The sequence below is a fragment of the Phyllostomus hastatus genome, unplaced genomic scaffold (genome assembly GCF_019186645.2).
Source record: "Phyllostomus hastatus isolate PE091 unplaced genomic scaffold, TTU_PhHast_1.1 phas_contig_40, whole genome shotgun sequence".
Classification (NCBI taxonomy): domain Eukaryota; kingdom Metazoa; phylum Chordata; class Mammalia; order Chiroptera; family Phyllostomidae; genus Phyllostomus; species Phyllostomus hastatus.
This window is the reverse complement of record NW_025333872.1, coordinates 76,575,524-76,593,182: the sequence shown is the minus strand read 5'-3', so window position 1 is coordinate 76,593,182 and position 17,659 is coordinate 76,575,524. Positions and strand designations below refer to the sequence as shown.

The 17,659-nt window shown below is 43.6% G+C and overlaps 1 protein-coding gene across 2 annotated transcripts in view; it reads left to right on the top strand.

Annotated features, from left to right (window-relative positions):
• The first annotated feature begins 12,428 nt into the window (after positions 1 to 12,428).
• SLC2A12 (solute carrier family 2 member 12) overlaps positions 12,429 to 17,659 on the top strand; it is a 55,420-nt gene continuing 50,189 nt past the window's right edge. For both annotated transcript variants that reach the window (XM_045842997.1, XM_045842996.1), the window contains exon 1: positions 12,429 to 12,692. In XM_045842997.1, coding sequence (XP_045698953.1) covers positions 12,506 to 12,692 — 187 coding nt within the window. In that variant the 5' untranslated portion in view covers positions 12,429 to 12,505. The remainder of the gene's footprint in view (positions 12,693 to 17,659) is intronic.

The following is a 17,659-nucleotide window of genomic DNA, read 5'->3' as shown; positions in this document are numbered from 1 at the left end:
CTTACAATAGCCAGAGGGGAGGGGGGAGGGGACAATGAGGAGAAGGGTTTGCAGGAACTACTATAAAGGACACATGGACAAAACCAAGGGGGGGCGGACAAGGGAGGTGGGTTTGGCTGGGCTTGGGGAGAGTGGTGAGGAGAAATGCAGACAACTATAATTGAATAACAATAAAGTAATTCATGAAAGAAAGAAAGAAAGAAAGAAAGAAAGAAAGAAAGAAAGAAAGAAAGAAAGAAGAAAGAAAGAAAATAAAGAAAGAAAACTTTCCTGAACCCCAGAAAGGTTCATGCTCAGGATGACAACACTTTCTCACCTGAAGAATTCCATTAAATTTTTTCCCAGAGCAAATACCCTTCCATGCCCAGACTAGCTTCAAGTGGCAAATTCTGCCTCAAATCACAGTCTAAGACAATGAAATAAGAATTTTGGAGACAGTGAAAATTATACTAACCGAAGAAGGGCATTTATGACTGAAAAGCAAATGTCCTCACTAAATAGCATTTGGGACCTGGAAAACTGTGAAAAGATGGTCATCGGATGCAATAGAAGAAAGAAGTTTCCACCAAAGGCTTCAGTCTTTGAGATCCGTGTTTAGAAAGGAAGGATATGAAAGTCAAAGGGAGGTCAGGCACAGGTGCAATGCATGTAGACAGTCTGGAAAGAGTCTCCGGTTCTTCCACGGGAGTGCCTCGTTCACTGTTCTATCCCTGTCACTTTGCACACAGTAAACATGCCACAAATGTTTGTTTGGATGGATGAATGAGTTTTTGAATCAACATCCATATTCCCTTTACTCCAAGGCCCAAGGATACCTGGTCAGGTATAGATGCAGCACAAACAAAAACTGAACAGAACAGTTGACTAAAGCAATGCCCAGGACTGGTGTGGCGCTTTGCTCTCTCTTTTCCCCGTAGACACTGGCAGCCGCCTAACTGCCCTCTCAGCCCCTTTCAGCTGGAAACTTGCTCTTCCTTCCTTCTATCAAAAGGGGGCAGCAGAGAAGAGCAAATTTAGGTTTGAGGCCCGCTATGAGCAAAGCCACCCCATTCCACCAATACTTTAATGCAGATTTTCTAAACTGTACCTCCCTAAAGTTGAATGAAAATAATTTTTGGTGGAGAAATTAAGGATCTAAAATTAATGCAGTTATAAGAAACCTACATTAAAGCTATTTAATGTCTATACTGAAAATTTTCTTAGAAACTAAAATGTTTTGGGTGACTCAAGAACAGCACACAATACGGAGAATATCTCAAACTTTTTAAATAACGAAGAAGCCCTCAAATGTTTTCATTTCTCAGAATACCTGCTAACATTTCAAGGGACATCAAAGTTCTGTAGAAGACAAAGTAAGAAGTACAGTTCTAGCAAATTCTTTCCCTTCTTAATACCTTAAGGTATCAGCTCTATTTGCCAATGAGAAGGAAAAGACTGCAACACTGACCCTTACCACTCCGTGAGTAATCTCTTGTGATGAGCAAGGGCAGAGAGAACTCTTTGGCCAACTCGAGGAGCCAATACGGAGTCATTGTTAGCCATGACAGTTATGTCAAATGCTACGTCAAGACTGAGGTAATGGGATACAGTGGGATTGCCTTTAGGAAGGGCCCAGGGAACAGCCAAATCCACAAGTCTGAACACTGGGACAAAGACTCAGTCTGTACACTAATGTGAGTGGGATGCCTTGGGGGCTCTAAGAACTTGGAGGTCTGCTCACCCAACCCTTGAGCTTGGCCGTACCATGGGTCACGCTTGGAGCCCTGCCAGATTGTCACTCCCACAGACACATGCCACCACGATAGACCCTTGGCTGGAGACCAAGGCCCACCTCTCTACCTGTGGATGCAGTCCATGACCAGGATTTTGTGCCCAACACTTACTAGGCTTGCTTCTATCAGGTAAGCTCCCCCTCTCTGTGTGTGACCTGTGTGGGACTTTATTGGCTTATTGGGGAGGTGTCCCCTAATGAACCTGGCATTGTGGAAAGACACAAATGTGTGTGAATGACCCCTTTCAGGGATGCTCCCTTGCTCACGACACTTCTCTAAAGATGGAGGCTGAAAAATAGAGATGTAATCCCCATCCTTTATATGTGGCACTTTCTTTTTTCACCTGCTCTCCTGGTAGGGAAGGCCAGCCTCCTGACATTTAAAGATCTGCCCAGAGGCCTCCAGTCCTGTACGCGGTCTGTGAAATGTTGAGTCAGGTCATGCTTTTGTGAAGGCTGCAGATTCATGGACCTTTCTGGTTTATCACCACTGTATCAGTTGCCAGTCTACCAGTATACACTGCTTCCATTCTCTTTTAGAAAGAGAAAGCGTGATTGACTAGATAAACAAATAGACTGATTGTTAACGTGATTCTCTTCTAGGGTTACTCTTGGTGTCCCATTGATAAATAAATTATATTTACACAGCACCTCAAAAATTTTTTAAGTGCTTTCAAATACTTTTCTGATTTTTTTCTTAACTAAAATCCTTTGAGAGAGTTTATGTTAGGGAATGTTTGGACTCTGGCCAACACTAGCCAAAAATGAACTTGTTGCATGCCTTTGAAGTGTTTTGCAGAACTGAAGGAAAAAATAAGAACAAAGTCTTGGGAAGAACCAGTGAAGTTCTGGAGAAATGAGTAATAGAAACTAGTGGGTGGTCTTCTCTGGTTTTGCCATGGGCAAGGACTGACTTTGCCGGCCAGGCTCAGCCTTCTGTCGCCCCTCAAGACTCACGTTCCAGAGACAGAGCATCTGCATGTCATGGCAGACAGTTACGAGCCCACCCCTTGGGTAAGGGATGGTCCACTGTAAAACACCATGTAATTTCCTGAAAGGAGATTATCAGAACATTGCCAAATGAAGGGAGCTTGGCTGCTTGGCAAAAAAAAAAAAATTAGTAGCTTTAGGCAAAACAAGTGTCTGTCTTCCTACCTTAGAGTTGAGGAAATGGAGGGATGATTTGAATTGTCCAAAGTCATGTGGACAATAAACAGGAAGTCCAATATTAGAATGTATATTGTCTTACTCTTGAACCAGTATTTTTTCTATTAGTACCTTATATTCTATAGAGTCCCTTGGGCACAGCAGCAACAAAAGCTATCATTTATTGAAGATCGCTGTGGTCAGATAATATTCTAAGTACTTACTATATTTATTCACTTACTCCTCATAAGAACCCTATGAAATAGGTGCAATTATGATCCCATTTTAGAAATGAGGAACAGGAGGCATAAAGAGTTTCTAGAGCTAGTAAGTGGTACACTCAGAATTAAAACCAAATCTAGTCCTAGAATCTGTTTTCAAAATCATGCTGTAAATGACACAAGTTCAAATTAAAAGTTTATTGTTTACACCCTCTTCTCTATGCTTTTCTCCACTTTTTATTTCAGCAAATATTTTGTGTGTACCTCAGGCTTTCAGACCCCATCCTAGACTCTAGAGGAGGTACAGTGAACACAAGGGTCACAATGCGCCCTCCCTGGCCTTACAGTGTCATGGGGAGAGCAGGTCAGTGAATCATTACAGTGCTCTGCGCTAACCCCATGTCAGTGCCACACTCTGGGCCATGGGCACTTGGCCCAAACTGGGGAAACAGAGGTCAGAGAAGCCTGAAGCACCAGGCAAAGGGGGATGGGTAGGGAGGGCAAAGGGATGGAAAAGATCCTACCACCCAGTCCCTCAGGGTAAGTGTAAAACACAGTCAGGCCTCATAAACAAACAAACAAACAAAGACCATTCTCGAGGGGACATAGAATTCCATCTCTCTGCCTCACTGTGATTTTCTATTCTCCTGCCCTCTTTACGCCCGGTTTTCTCTTATTTTGCACATCTCCTTTGCCCCTTCTACCGTAACTCCGGCCCTGACTGCAGGCCTCAGCCCATATGTTCTGTTGACCCAGCCATTCACCATTATGATGGATACAGAGGAGTGGCCCTCTCTACCTCCATTCCACCCTCCTTCTCATAAGGGAGATAAGAGAGCTACATTTCCCAGACTTCCTTGCAGTTGGGCGCTAAACCTCAGTTCGATGCATCTGCATGAAGGTACATGTGATGGAGAAGCTATTTCCCAGGCCTCTTTGGAGGGTTTCTGCTAGCCTATGAGGTCAGGCACTGAACTCTGAAAGAACCAGTCCGTAACTGAACTCGGAAAAAAGATCCAAAGGAGAGGATGCTAGCCTGTCCCAGTGGCTCCCTGACCGTGAGGGGTCTGGTGTAGTTGGTTAGTTATGCTGGGGGTGACATCGGGGTAACAGGCGATGGGGTTGTTCAAGCCAGGAAGCAGCAGGAGGTGGGTCTGGAAGAGGGCAGCTTGACCCAGATTGTGCAGGGAACCATAGGCCACATTAAGGAATTTAGACCAAGTTTAAGAATAATTAGAAGCCGGTGAAAGGTTTAAAACAGCTAGAAACCATTTAAAGGACTAGAGTTTTTAAAAAATCTTCTTGGCTGCAGTATGGAAAAGGGGCTTCAGGAAGCCAGAATGCAGGCAAGACCTGTCAGAGGCTTTCGTGTGTGTCCACATGGGAGAAGGGGCGTGGCCTGAAGTCAGCACGTGGCAGTGGGGATAGTAGAGCAGGGAGATTTTTAGCAGGCACAGCCATCTGGAAAGAACTTCATTTCCTTAACATATTCAGAGCCAGATCCAAGTTCTATAGGGCCTGAATTTATAGAAATTAGGGGGACTGTGTCCTATTTTAACAAAGAAGAACACAAAATTAAGAATGAAAGTATTTACTTAGATAAACCGCAAATGTTAAAAGCTGCCAAGTATTACTATAAACATCGCACAATCCAAGATGGCCTGATACATCTCTGTAGTATTTCCCCCCTCTTGTCTTCATACACAATGTTGTTTTCTGTGTGTGTGTGTGTGTGTGTGTGTGTGTGTGTGTGTGACATTATTTTCTATAGAGAGACTAGAAAGAACCCAGTCTGTCTTCTAGCATGGCCCACCTCCATGGCCCACATACTCTGGGCTCTGGCAGCCTTGGGAGAGATTCACATTGAGAGACAACCTCTAGACCTGTGCCTCTTTATCCTCATGAGTGATAATGTGGAATACGTGCATCACATTTTGGCACATGGATAGCAGGGAATTCCTTGAAGACTTTCCTTTACCAGGTGAATTAGCAACAGTTAATGACGCACTGAAGGCCCTATGAGCCATCTAAATGAAACCCAAACCAAATATTTTTCCAACTTAACTGCTGCTAAAGTGGATCCCAAATATTCCATGGCCACTCCCATGTCACCTGACGTAAGGAAAATGTGACAGCAAAGATGTCAGTGTCAGGATGCAAAGAGTTCGTCTTCTTAACTGAGTGCAAACTTAACTATTTACTTTTGCAAACTTTACCAAAGTGCATGACCATGTGACTGCATTGCCAGGCTCCTTCCAGGGCCTGGAAAGGGCCAGTGTGAGCATGGGGCCCTGGAGCTAAAACCTTGTTAGCTTTGTGATTCATCTGTCTCTGTGCACGTGAAACAGGACAGAGCTAGATACGTTCATAAGCCAGGTTCAACTTGGGAGACTTGACAGTCAAAAATAATATCCAAAGCCCTGCTCTGAGCTGGCCCAGCCACCACTAGGCACAACCTTGAACACTTGGGCATGACGGGACAGCCAGAACCACTGCCACCATCGTTGCTGGAATGAGTCTTGCCAGTCCTGTCAGTTTGTGCGGCCAGCTTCGGGTGCAAACTCCAGGGTGTGTGATCTGCTTGGCAGAGCTTGGTCCTATGTGTAAAGGAAGCCAAAAAAGAGACCTTTCCAGCTTCCGTGTGGAGACAGTCTCCTATGCAGTGCCTTCATCACTGATCAACAAATAAGGAGACATGTAATGAAGGTCAGCCAGAGCTCCCAAGCCAATAGAGGCTGCTGTGCTCACACAGCACTGAGCAACTTTTTTTGACATTGTGGTATAAAAGGAAAGATAGGCTTAGTCATTGAATAACTTTTTTTCTCTGATTGCCCCATTCAAAGAGCATGGTAATAGTACTAAAGATTTAAAAATTAGACATAATTCATTTGGAAAAAATAGCTGATCGAACAGGGAATGGTGCTCACTTGATGTGGCTAAGCAATGCAAAGGCAGGCTTAGACTAACCAATAGATCAGACAGCGCCGTTTAAGGGACGATTATAACGTGAACAGCCCTATGAGTTGATCAAATGTATCTCTGTGCAAATTAGAGAAACCTGCTCCTTCTTCATGATTCTTACCATTATTTCCTGGAAAATTTTTTTTATAAACAAACAAACTTCTGCTGTCTGTGAATTGGGAATGGCCCACCTATAGTTGTGCAGTGTATAACTAGACATATATGGCAGCCCTAAATTTGAAGAACTTTTTTCCCCAATTGTATTTAGATATACAATATTGCAACAACATTAAAAAACAGTTTTTTAGAAAATGCTTTTCACACATAATTAGGACTGGCCTAAATTCCTTAATGTAACCTAAGATTACTATTCTAACATATTAGCTATTTTCAGATTTTCCAGGTTCCCTTCTAAGTCTTACAAATCTGCACATAGAATTGTAAAAGATTTTATTTATTTACTTTTAGAGAGAGGAGAAGGGAAAGAGAAAGAGAGGGAAAGAAACATCAATGTATGAGAGATACATTGATCAGTTGCTTCTTGCAAGGCCCTGAATGGGGAGCTGGTCCACAACCCAGGTATGTGCCCTGGCTGGGAATTGAACTAGTGACCCCTCAGTTTGCAGGCCGTTGCCCAATCCACTGAGCCACACTAGCCAGGGCTGCACATAGATTTTAAAAACGTATTTTAATGGTAGTCAGCATGCAATTTTCCACTCTGATTTACCCATTTAAAATAATAGAAATGACATGTTTTTATATTGCTATCTTTTAATGATTTAGCATATAATTTTACATCAAGTGGTCATGTCAATGAATGTAAGAATACTTCTGCAATCTGAGGAGCTTTAATCAATGTTATGATTCATATTATTCTACACATGAGAAATAAAATTATTTTTAGAGAAAAAGAAAACTTTTAGAAAAAGGAGTAACTTGGATAGTATAAGCAGGTAAAATAATTCCAAAAATCATCAAATGATGAGTATTTTATTGGAATGTAGTCAATAAGTAGCTGAATTTATATCTGGGTATTTTTTGGACTGAAGATCATAGTTCCCCATTTGTGTTTACATTGTAATGAACCATTTTGGGAAAACGCTCCCGAGGTACATTTTATGTAACACCGTGCAATGGGATGCACTGCAGAGAAGCAACAGGGAGTGTTGGAAAACATGTGGATTTTGGAATCAAAGGGACTTACACCGCTGTGCTTTGAAATGTTGTGTTCTGCAAAAAGACTTGTACAAGAATGCTTATAACAGCTCTACTTATAATAGCCCAAACAAAACAGTCCAGGTGTCCATCAGTAGGAAAATGGATAAATAACTGTGGTATAGTCGCCCATGGAATACCATTTAGATATAAGCAGAATGAATTACTAATACAGACAAAACCATGGATGAGTAAAATTATGCTCAGAAGCCTTATACAAGAGTACAAGCTCTGATTCCCATACATGAAGAGCTAGAACAGGCAGAGGTGACCCATGTGGAAATACATCAGAACACCAGTGTTTCCAGAGGCTGAGGTGGAAATTTACTCAGAAGAGACATAAAGGAACTTTCTGAAATGATGGTTGTGTTCTGTAACTCAACAGGGACTTGGATTATACACGCGTATGCACTTTTCTGAACTCATATAATGGTACCCTTTGGATCTGCACACTTCATTGTATGGAACATTTCTCGAAAGATAAAAAAGAACCTAAACAGATATAGAGCCCCCATTGATGACACACATCCCAAAGCATTTCAGCTTACTTTGCCATGCGCGGACAGTATGACGGGTCAGTGAATGGCTAGTAGGGTTGGTACACAAAGAGCTGGGTAAAGAGCACACATAGTAAAATGCTGATTACAGAATTTAGGTGTTCTTTATGATTGAAATTTTCATGCTGAAGTATCAGAAAGAGGATTTTGATCTGAGAACCCTGCCATAAATGTCTACATCTCAGTTTCTACAAAAAATGGAGGTCATAGTGTTTACTTCCCAAGGTTGAAAACCTTGGAAAGAAAAAAATGCCACCAACATAGGCCTGGTATATAAATGTCCACATGCTGTGCACTGTTGCTTGCCTGCTCTTGCATGCCTTCTTACCTGTCTGGTCAATTTGTAAGTGCCAATATGTCATTTTTTACTTTAAAACAGAAGTTTACTATGTTTCTGATCCCGTGGGATGGTTGGGTGGTCCCTCCACTCTGTGGTGGTGACTGCTGGGATATCATGCTGCTTCATTCAGGGGGGGAGCTCACCTGGGACTGCAGTTTCCAAGACAGCTTCCCCCGTGTGTCAAGGGCCTCAGCTGGGTTCTGGAGACTAGAAGTCCAAGATCAGGGTCTCAGGGCAGTTAGGTCCTGGCAAGACCTTTCTTTTTGGCTTACAGATGGTCACTTGCTTGTTCTGTCCTTGCGTGGCCCTTCCTCGGTATGTGTACACAGGGTCAAAGAGATTGCTCTCACTCTCTTCTCATAAAGCCATCACATCCCTGCACATCAGTGTTTGTTGAATGCATAAGAAAACAATGGTTGTGCCTTCTGTGGTACAAGTCATGTTGCCAGGCAAAATCTTCTCAGAGCAAATGCTAGTTATGCCATCCACTTACTGATGTGCATGCTTCTATTGCCACCAAGAAGGAAAGTCACCACCAGGATTCACCATCAGGAATGGAAAGCTCAAAGACTAACTTGGTAAGGTTTGGCCTCAATCCTAAGAAGGCCTCCCCATAGGCACTCAGGGAGGCTTGTTCCTTCCTATGATATGTATTTTTGGATTGGATAGCATTGCCTATGAACAAGTGGTCTAAAATGGTATGTAGCAAAATTAGGGGAGCTACATGGGGTGCACTGCCTGTCTGCTGATTATACATTGCTTGGATGGAACAATAGTTTTTAATAATGGTAGTGACTCAAACTCCATGGAGGAGGGACAGCCTGTGGTTACACTTACTTTAAAGAGATTGACAGAAAAGAGGGAGAAAGGACAAAGCATTACATGCAATCTGCATGTGGGTTTTGCTATTAAAGAACTGAAGAGTTATTCAGCTCATTAAAAGCTCCATTGTGAGTGTTCATTTACTTAAATATTTATTGAGGGTCTACTACATGCGTGGTATTGTGCTCGGAGATGGGGACACAGAGATGGACTAGTGCACAAGACCAGCATGTGCCTGTTTTCTTGGAGCCTACATCCTGGTAATGCTAACGTTAGCTGGATTTATAGGGATTGTTACCTGACAGGGAACCTGGCCCTAAGAGGGTCTGCATAGGGTCGGCCTGTAGCGTGTGGGTTCCGGACTTCATGCAGGAAAGATTTCACAACACGAGTTCCGGTGATTTTGAGAGTATATTTATTGAAGCTGGAAATAGTGAAACAAAGAAAGTAGAAGAAGCAACAAGAGAGCCTAGGTGGGGCTGTTTTAGCACTCTAGAAACCCTACTGAACAGACATGAACCTAGGCAGGGCTGCTTTAGCCTACTGGGAAGTCAGAGAAAAGGGGGTCTTGGAGACAGGCTCAGGAGGTTAGGCTGGGACAAGCTGCTGCTACCCATTGCTCCTCTGGTTGCAAGTCTCATGGGGACCCTGAGAGTTTAAGGGAGAATTCACTCAAAAGGAAGATTCAGGTGAGTGTGCCCCCTTGGAAGGTGTGTCAGCTTCCTTGTCCCTAGAGGTTTCATCTTTTTTTCCAAAGGTAGGGATTTTAGGGGAGGTCTGGGGAGATCTCAATAGAATATTCATCAGCTTTTCCAGGGTCATGGTGTGTACTGATTGGTCAGCACCAGGGTAGGGGGGTCTTATCCTTATGACAAGTGATACACCAGCGGAGGAAAAGCCACAGGGGGGTGGGTGAGGCCTAGCTGACCTTCTGTATCTGGCTGTGAACTGCTCAGCCAGTTTGTTTAGCTCTGTGTCTCAGTTTCCCCATTCCACTTGCCAAGAAATTTTCCTAGCTTCTTACTAACCTGCCTCAGGATCAGTTTTTTAGCAAATAAATATTCACTTTGTATTTACTCTGTGCCAGGCACTTGGAATATATATCATAATAAACCAAACACAGATAGTGCACATGCTCATGAATCTTACTACCTAGAAGAATAGGTAGATGTAATAAAATCACTGGTGTAACTATAATAAGTAAATTATAAGCATGCAAAATACTGCAAAGGGGAATGACGGGGTTCTTAAGCAAATTTAGGCAGGAGAATAGTCCCTTCTAGGCTGGGTAAAAGTAATTTTCTTCCTCAACTTTTTTTCTGAGTTAAGAAAGTCAGCACAGACCAGAGATCAGGATCTCTGTGGGCCAACAATGGAATGTCAGCAGAATTTGATGCAGCAGGGAGGAGCACTGTGGCCAGTCACATTGTTTGCTTAACCCTTTTGATTTCTTGTGGGTTTATGCCTTAGGAGTCCCAGTATGGCTGGGCTAGAGGCAGCTAAGTGAGAATCGTTGAATTGCTTCTAGCCATTGTAAGGAATTCTGGAATCAGGTTTATCTTTTGCCTATGGTCAAAGACTACAAAACACCCCAACACTTCCATGGTGCCAAAAAGCTGCTGTAGAAACAGAGCCTGGGACTAAAAACAAAGCAGTCATACAATTGATTCATTGCAAGAACATGCCCCCCAGCTGGGGTCATTGGCTCAGAACAGAAAGAAGATAGGAGCCAAGAAAATATGGAGACCTGATGAGAAATATGTGACTGACAAATAAAAACTGCTGCTCCTACAACCATAGCACATCCTGGGCGTAAATAAAAACTAAAGCATCACCACACTGCACATTCCTGAGTGCAGACAAGCTGATCTGTGCAGTTCTGAACCACTCACCTCTTCATCAGGAGGGGGCTGGGCTGTGTTTGGGGACTTCCATTTTTTCCACGCTATCAGCAGACGCACAACAGGTACATAATACATGCTAGTTGAATTATTACAGGTTTGTTGTCATTTGCTACCTGATTCCCTGAAGGATGAGAAACATAGAAAAATATCTAGTGATCACCAAACAATGCGCAAATGATAAATTAATTTAAAGCTGTGTCATGATCCAGCCAAAATACTGAAGGCGAGTCCCATGTGGGTTAGCTTCTGCCTCTATAAGCATAAACTTGTCCACAGGAATGACTAGTCTAAAAGCCATAATGCATGGCAACTTCCTAAGGTCAAGATTGGCTGAAAGTGAAGGAAGCCAAGAAAATCAGAGGAGGTTAAGGTTGGGAGTGTAGGATCTAAGAGAGCTATGGCATTGGACACCTGCTTCACAGTCTGGGCACCACCACCGAGTCACTGTGAGACTCTGGGCAGCATCTTCAGCCTCCACTTCCTTTTCTGTGGTAAGAATTTCTGTCTCCCAGGCTTTCCTCAAAAGAATCAACTGAGTTCATGCCCTTATCACTATTTCTGGCACATAATAGGTGCTCCATAAATTTTAGTTTTCACTCCTAATGGTTTTCTAAAATACTTCTAACTTCTGCTCAAGATTTTTCAATAAATACCATTTGCTGAATACATAGCTGAAGGCAACTGTCAGAACTCTGTACAGCCTTTTGTATAAATATACTCGAATATCAGAAAACAAAATCCTTTCTCATGGCCTGATCTTGTTTCCAGTATTGGGACCCTCTCGCCCACACCAAGGGGTACGTAGTCTAGCCTCTCAGAACTGGAAATCCCGCTTCCTAGAACCAGGCCATCGCACAACCTGGAGGGAAGACGTGGGGTGGGCTTCTCCCTTAAAGACAACTGAGCATCAAGAAACTGGATTCGTTTGCTGTAATCCCAGAGTAGGAGAAGTCCACACAGTGTACCCGTTCTGGGTGTGTGTGTGCTTGCTCTCAGGCCTCGGTTTATCCGGCAGGCCTTGGAGAGGGAGTGAGCACATGCAGCACCCACCTGGAGTAAAATCAGGTTGAAACAATCAAGATGTTTTATGCTTTGTGTAAACTGGTAGGTGTCACGAGTCTTGGCATAACAGTCTTGCTGAAAATTTGACACACTTTCCCTTCTGGTATGTGTTGGCATAAATTGTTCCTCCCTCTGGAAGATTAACTGATACCATCTGTGAGCTTTCTGGGCCCTCACTCTCAGCCTACGTTTGAATCTGCCTGTTTCTTTTCCGTGCCTCTTTTCAAAGGTGCAGGACTCAAGCGTTAACGGCCAAACGCAGAGTGAGTCGTGGAGCTCCGTTTCTTCCCAAGCCTTTTAACCCCCGGCACCCAGCCCCGCGTCTGAAGGCACAAACAGTCCTCGGAGACATGGCCCTCCCACTGCCTGTGATAGGCTGCTTGGAATAGCAACAGCCTGTGTCACCGAAAAGGGCAAAGCCTTCGGAAATAGAAACAAAGTTGGTCACAAACCACATTGGCTTTGCCTGAAGTTTTTTTTTTTTCCACCTTCTTAAGCATGCGACCATGGGGAAAGTGACCACTGTTGCCACGGGCGGGGAGTGGTTTGGTGCCGAAGCAAAGGCTGTAACTTCTACCATGGTACCTGTTGAAAATACAGAGGGCCTCGGTTGCCAGAATCCGCAGGGGAGACCAGCCGAGATTGATGGCAGCGGTAGAGCCAGCGGCGGCCGGCATCCTCCCTGGGCCAGAGGTAAAGTGAGGCAAAAGGGGTCCGGCGACCGGCTAGAGAAGCAAGCGGAACTCGCGTCGCACTGTGTGTGTGTGTGTGTGTGTGTGTGTGTGTGTGTGTGTGTGTGTGTGTGTGTGTGTGTGTGTGTAAGTAAAAGAGAGAGAGAGTGCACACGTGAGCGTGCTAGGTGCACGGGGAGAAGGAGACAGGATCTGGTGGGAGGAGTGGTAAGAAACTGTACTGCGAAGACTGAAGTCCCGCAGTTGCTAAGCGAGTCCCATCCGTGGTGCTGACAATGTGATGAGTAAATCCTTTTTTCACTTTGGCATGATGAACCGGTAAGATAGTCACAAGTGTAAACAGACACGTGCCTGCAGATGCACCCACACACGTTTTCACTTGTTGTCACACATAGGCAACCTGTAACAGCTGGACATTGTAACAGCCACTTTTAAAATCACATGAAGGAGGCTTCATAAAATGATTAGTTACATAATCAATGAACACAACTTTGTAAGTTCCCAGCATCTGTTTGTAATGAATTGGAGCTTTATTCTCTTTGGAGACTAAAACCGTGGCTTCCTTGCTCCTACTTCTTTAAAACCAGCCTTTTGAACTGAGGTTTAATACTTTTTCTTGGAGAGGTGGCATTCGGAAGTTTTTAATTCATTTCAGTTATGTTGCTACACCAAACACTTTTCTTCACTTCCACGTATACAGTTCCCACAAATGCATTGCATGGTTTTAGTTGCTTCTTCCTATTCACTCAGTTTGTTCTCAAAAGAATAGAGATGAATGATGACAGAAATGAAGTCAAACACAAATAATTCTCTCCTTCCTGTGGCTTTTCTCAACTCTGCTCCCCGCAGCTGTGCAATGCATTCCCAGGCCATATATTGGAATTTCATGAAAAATCCCAAACACCAAATGATACAAAAGGCATTCACCTTGGAATGGATGTATCTGCTTTTGCACTGGGGGTTTGTCTGATCTCGGAATTCAGCCCGTGACCTCTCTGATGGAGGCACTGAGTGGTACGTCCTGGGGAACTGAGACGTGTCATTCTTCCCTGCCCTGCTCTGTGCTCAGCCTTCTCTTGACTTTCCAATTCCACTCAAGAATGAGTAATACCTGGGGTCATCTTTCAATACAGCCTGGGCCTGTCTTAAGCAGACCTTTTCTTAAGCATGTTCTGTGGCTCCTGAGTCTGAGAGCAGGCAAGGGAAGCTTGTACTTGGGGGTAAAGGGAAAGAGTCATGAGGTTTGCATGAAACTCCTCAGGACTGAGCTGAAGGACAAGCTGAGGCAGCGGCATCAACAAGAAAGGGTGAGCTAAAATAGTGTCAGTGCTCATGGCACAAAGAAGATGAAGAGAAACTTTTTCCTGGAGGGAGCTCCACTGTAACAGCTAAACATTGACTATTTAATTGTGATACGGCTTTGAAAGCACAGTGGACTCTGATTAGGTTAAACCACCCAAGTTCACAGTTATCCTGAGGGAAGGTAAGATGTGTGTATATTTGCAAAAGTTGAATACATGCACAGAATTTAAAGTGCAACTGTTTGTGTGGAAAAGAAATTATAAATGAATAAATACTTTAAATTATCTTTTAAATGAAACTTTATTATGTAGAAGAGGGAGCCTAAATATTTCCCTAAAGGTTTAAGTGAATACGGCTTTGATTTGCACTGTGTATAGTTTACATTTAAATGAATGTAAACCTTTTATTATTACTACTTTTGTAATTCTTCTAAGTTGTAAACATCTCTTGGTACCCAAAGGCAATTATACATACATATGTATATAATGAATACATAGCACAGACTCACTCTATGGTTTTCACAATTTACTTACCTTCAGCTATGGGAATTATATTTTAATCTGTTTTATGAAGATGTTGAAACTTAATGAAATAATATTGACAAATACTCCTTTGACTTCTTTGTATTTTAAAATTCCCACAGTTTTGTTCAGAGTATTGAAAATATGCTTAATAATTATCACACTATCCTCCATTTGAAGGTTGCAAGTCTTTCTCTAATTCCAGATGAAACAATTAAAGCACAAAGAGGAATGAGTGTTATAGCCCAAGACAAAGTAATTAAATCATCTGAGATACGGGAAAAGGAAACAAAAGTTCTAAGCTCTGTGACTGCATCCCGGATGCTGTCACATGCAGTGAAAGGGCTGGCAGTTCCTCCTCCACCAACACCTCTGGACCTGGAAGGAATGCTTTGTTACAGTGACTAGACGCTAATGAACTGAACTTCACTTTCAAAAATCAATGACTCCAAGTGGGTACATATTTAGTTTATTTTTCAGTATTCATAGACATTTTTAAATATTTTATTTATTTATTTTTAGAGAGAGGAGAAAGGAGGGAGAAAGAGAAGGCGAGAAACATCAATGTGTGGTTGCCCCTCGTACACACCCCCTACTGGGGAGTTGGCCCACAACTCAGGCATGTGTCCTGACCGGAAATTGAACCGGCAACACTTTGATTCACTCAATCCACTGAGCCACACCAGCCAGGGCTACAGACATGTTCTAATTGACTCGAAAGGGCAGTGTTGAGCTCAATTGAAATCCTGGTGCCTAGAGCCAACAACAGGTATAGGTGAAGTGAGAAATGTGGAGTCCTGGGACATCTTACCCCAAAATGACAGGAGGCCAGAAAATGTGTGATTGGCCCAAGTTCATGCAGTGGCTGGAGCAAAGCTGACCCTAACCACCTCTGGCCTAGGCCTAATGCCTGCTCCTCTAGTCAGACACTGGGTCTCCCAGGCTCTTCAAATTTTATGATTCAAACAACTGGCTGGGGGAGCGGTTCCCTAAGCATCTGTATACCCCATGAGCACTGCTTTTCCCTCTTGGATCTGCCCTAAAGGTCAGACACCAAAAACAATATTCATTGCCTGAGTACAGGCTCTGAACACTGCAGGTCCAGCTGCCAGGCACAGTGGGACCCAATCACCAGGCCCCAGCTTGCTGACCCAGCAGAAAGAGCTGTGCTGCATGCTCTCTAACACTCTTCTAAATCATAGGTGCCACAGTCCGAGATTTAGTAAATGCACACCTCTGCTAGTCACATAAATACTCTGAGGCATTCTCAAATATGTTTAAAGCTGTGATCTTTTCACAAATGGGAGCAGAGTAGGTAGGTGGTCAGTACATAAGCCAGGTGGCCATGGCCCGCTCTACTGGGAAGAGGGGAGGTGGAGAAAGGAAGGCCCTGTGTCCTGGCTGCCTCTGCTCCCTGCCAGTCCTTGTAGCCCCGAGCAGGCAGGCTCCCGGTTGGGGATCCCAGTGAGCAAACCACAGGCCCACCAGTACTCTGGCTCAGCAGGCAGGGGTTTTTTTGGTTGGGGCATATTTACTGTGTCCCTGCTGGGCTCTCAGATTTAGCCTAACCTGGCCTCCTTTCTTAGGCTTCCTTGGGCAGCCTGAGGGAAAGTCTACTTGTTAGAGAGATGGAGGAGGAGTCGAGGAACAAACTTATCCCCAGGGAAGAGAAAGTCAGCCCAACCAGCTTGACCTAATAGCAGAGCATTAGCTGTGAGGGGAGCAATTCCAACAGCAGACCAGTCACTTTGGAAGCACGAAGAGGAATGACCTTTGGCCATCCCCAATTCTGCAGCCTTTCCATATGTTAAAAGTGAGGTGACAAAATCCATGACAAAAATGACTGTGTTTTAAAGACACATATTGAACACATCAATGTCTGATCACAACAGAAACCAATTGTGTATAGCTGGACATTCCCAAGGATGTGACCAGATTTACAGACATGTGAAGTTATGAGGGTCTTCTGTATGGAAATAAGGCCAGATTTAAAGTGAACCATCTCCCCCTTTTACTTCAGTCACTTATCTCTTGTTGATGGAACATTTAACCTCGCTTGGAAATCACCTCAAAAGTCTAAACTTGAGGCATTTCATGACTAAAGCCTGGGGAAATGGCTTCTGCAAGATCTAGGAAGGGAGAAGGCTCTAGGCAAACATGGCGGGAGCTGTTTCAGGAAATCTCCGGGTGTTGTTGCGCTCACTCAGATCTTAAAGAGCTCTTGTTTCCCTTTAAGATCATGTCACCAAAAAGGACAGAGAGGTTGCTACTTGCCACTGACCACCTCTTGGCTGCCACAGCAGCAGCAGACACACGTTGGTGGGAACCTGTGGTGGCAGATCCTGACACACATGGACAAAGGCAAACTTGGCTGGCTAGCTCCGTTGGTTAGAGCATCCTCTGGTTATGCCAAGGTTGGAGGTTCAATCCCTGGTCAGGGCACATATAAGAAATAACCAATGAATGCATAAATAGGTAGAACAACAAAGTGACGCTTCTCTCTTTCTTTCTCTTTCCCTCCCCCCTTCCTTTCTCTTTCTCGAATCAATAAATAAAATTTTAAAAATTACTTAAAAATACCGTGGTACCTCAGTACTCATTGTTAATTCATTGTGGAACTCGTGATGAATGTCAACACCAATGAATACCAAACATGAAGTATGAAGCATTTTCTCTTGCGGGGCGGCACTGTGACTAGCACAAGTTCTAGCAAGTGCAATGAGTCCTGAGCAAGCGCCAAGTATTGAAACATATTTTCCTCATCAAAATTCAACAAATACAGGGTTTGATGAGTTCTAAAGCTGAGTATCGAGGTATGACTGTATTTGAATTAAAAACAAAAACAAACAACAACAATGAAAACCATGGATGGAGGCAGGCCAAGGAGCCGCAAGAAGTGCTGCTGGCCTAGATTGACTGAACCAGCTAGCAGATTAGTGCATGTGGACTGGTTTTACAGTCACTGTCTATTCTGATAGATCAGTGCCCCCATTCCAGCTGTTAATTGTTTTAAACATTACTCTTCTCTCAGTAAGCTTTTCAGCAGTAGCTGAGGCCTGGAGATTCCAAGAACATGCCTTATGGTAGCTGATAAGACTCTACTGTGAGCTCTTGAGACAAACTCTTTGCGAATTCTCGAGGGGTA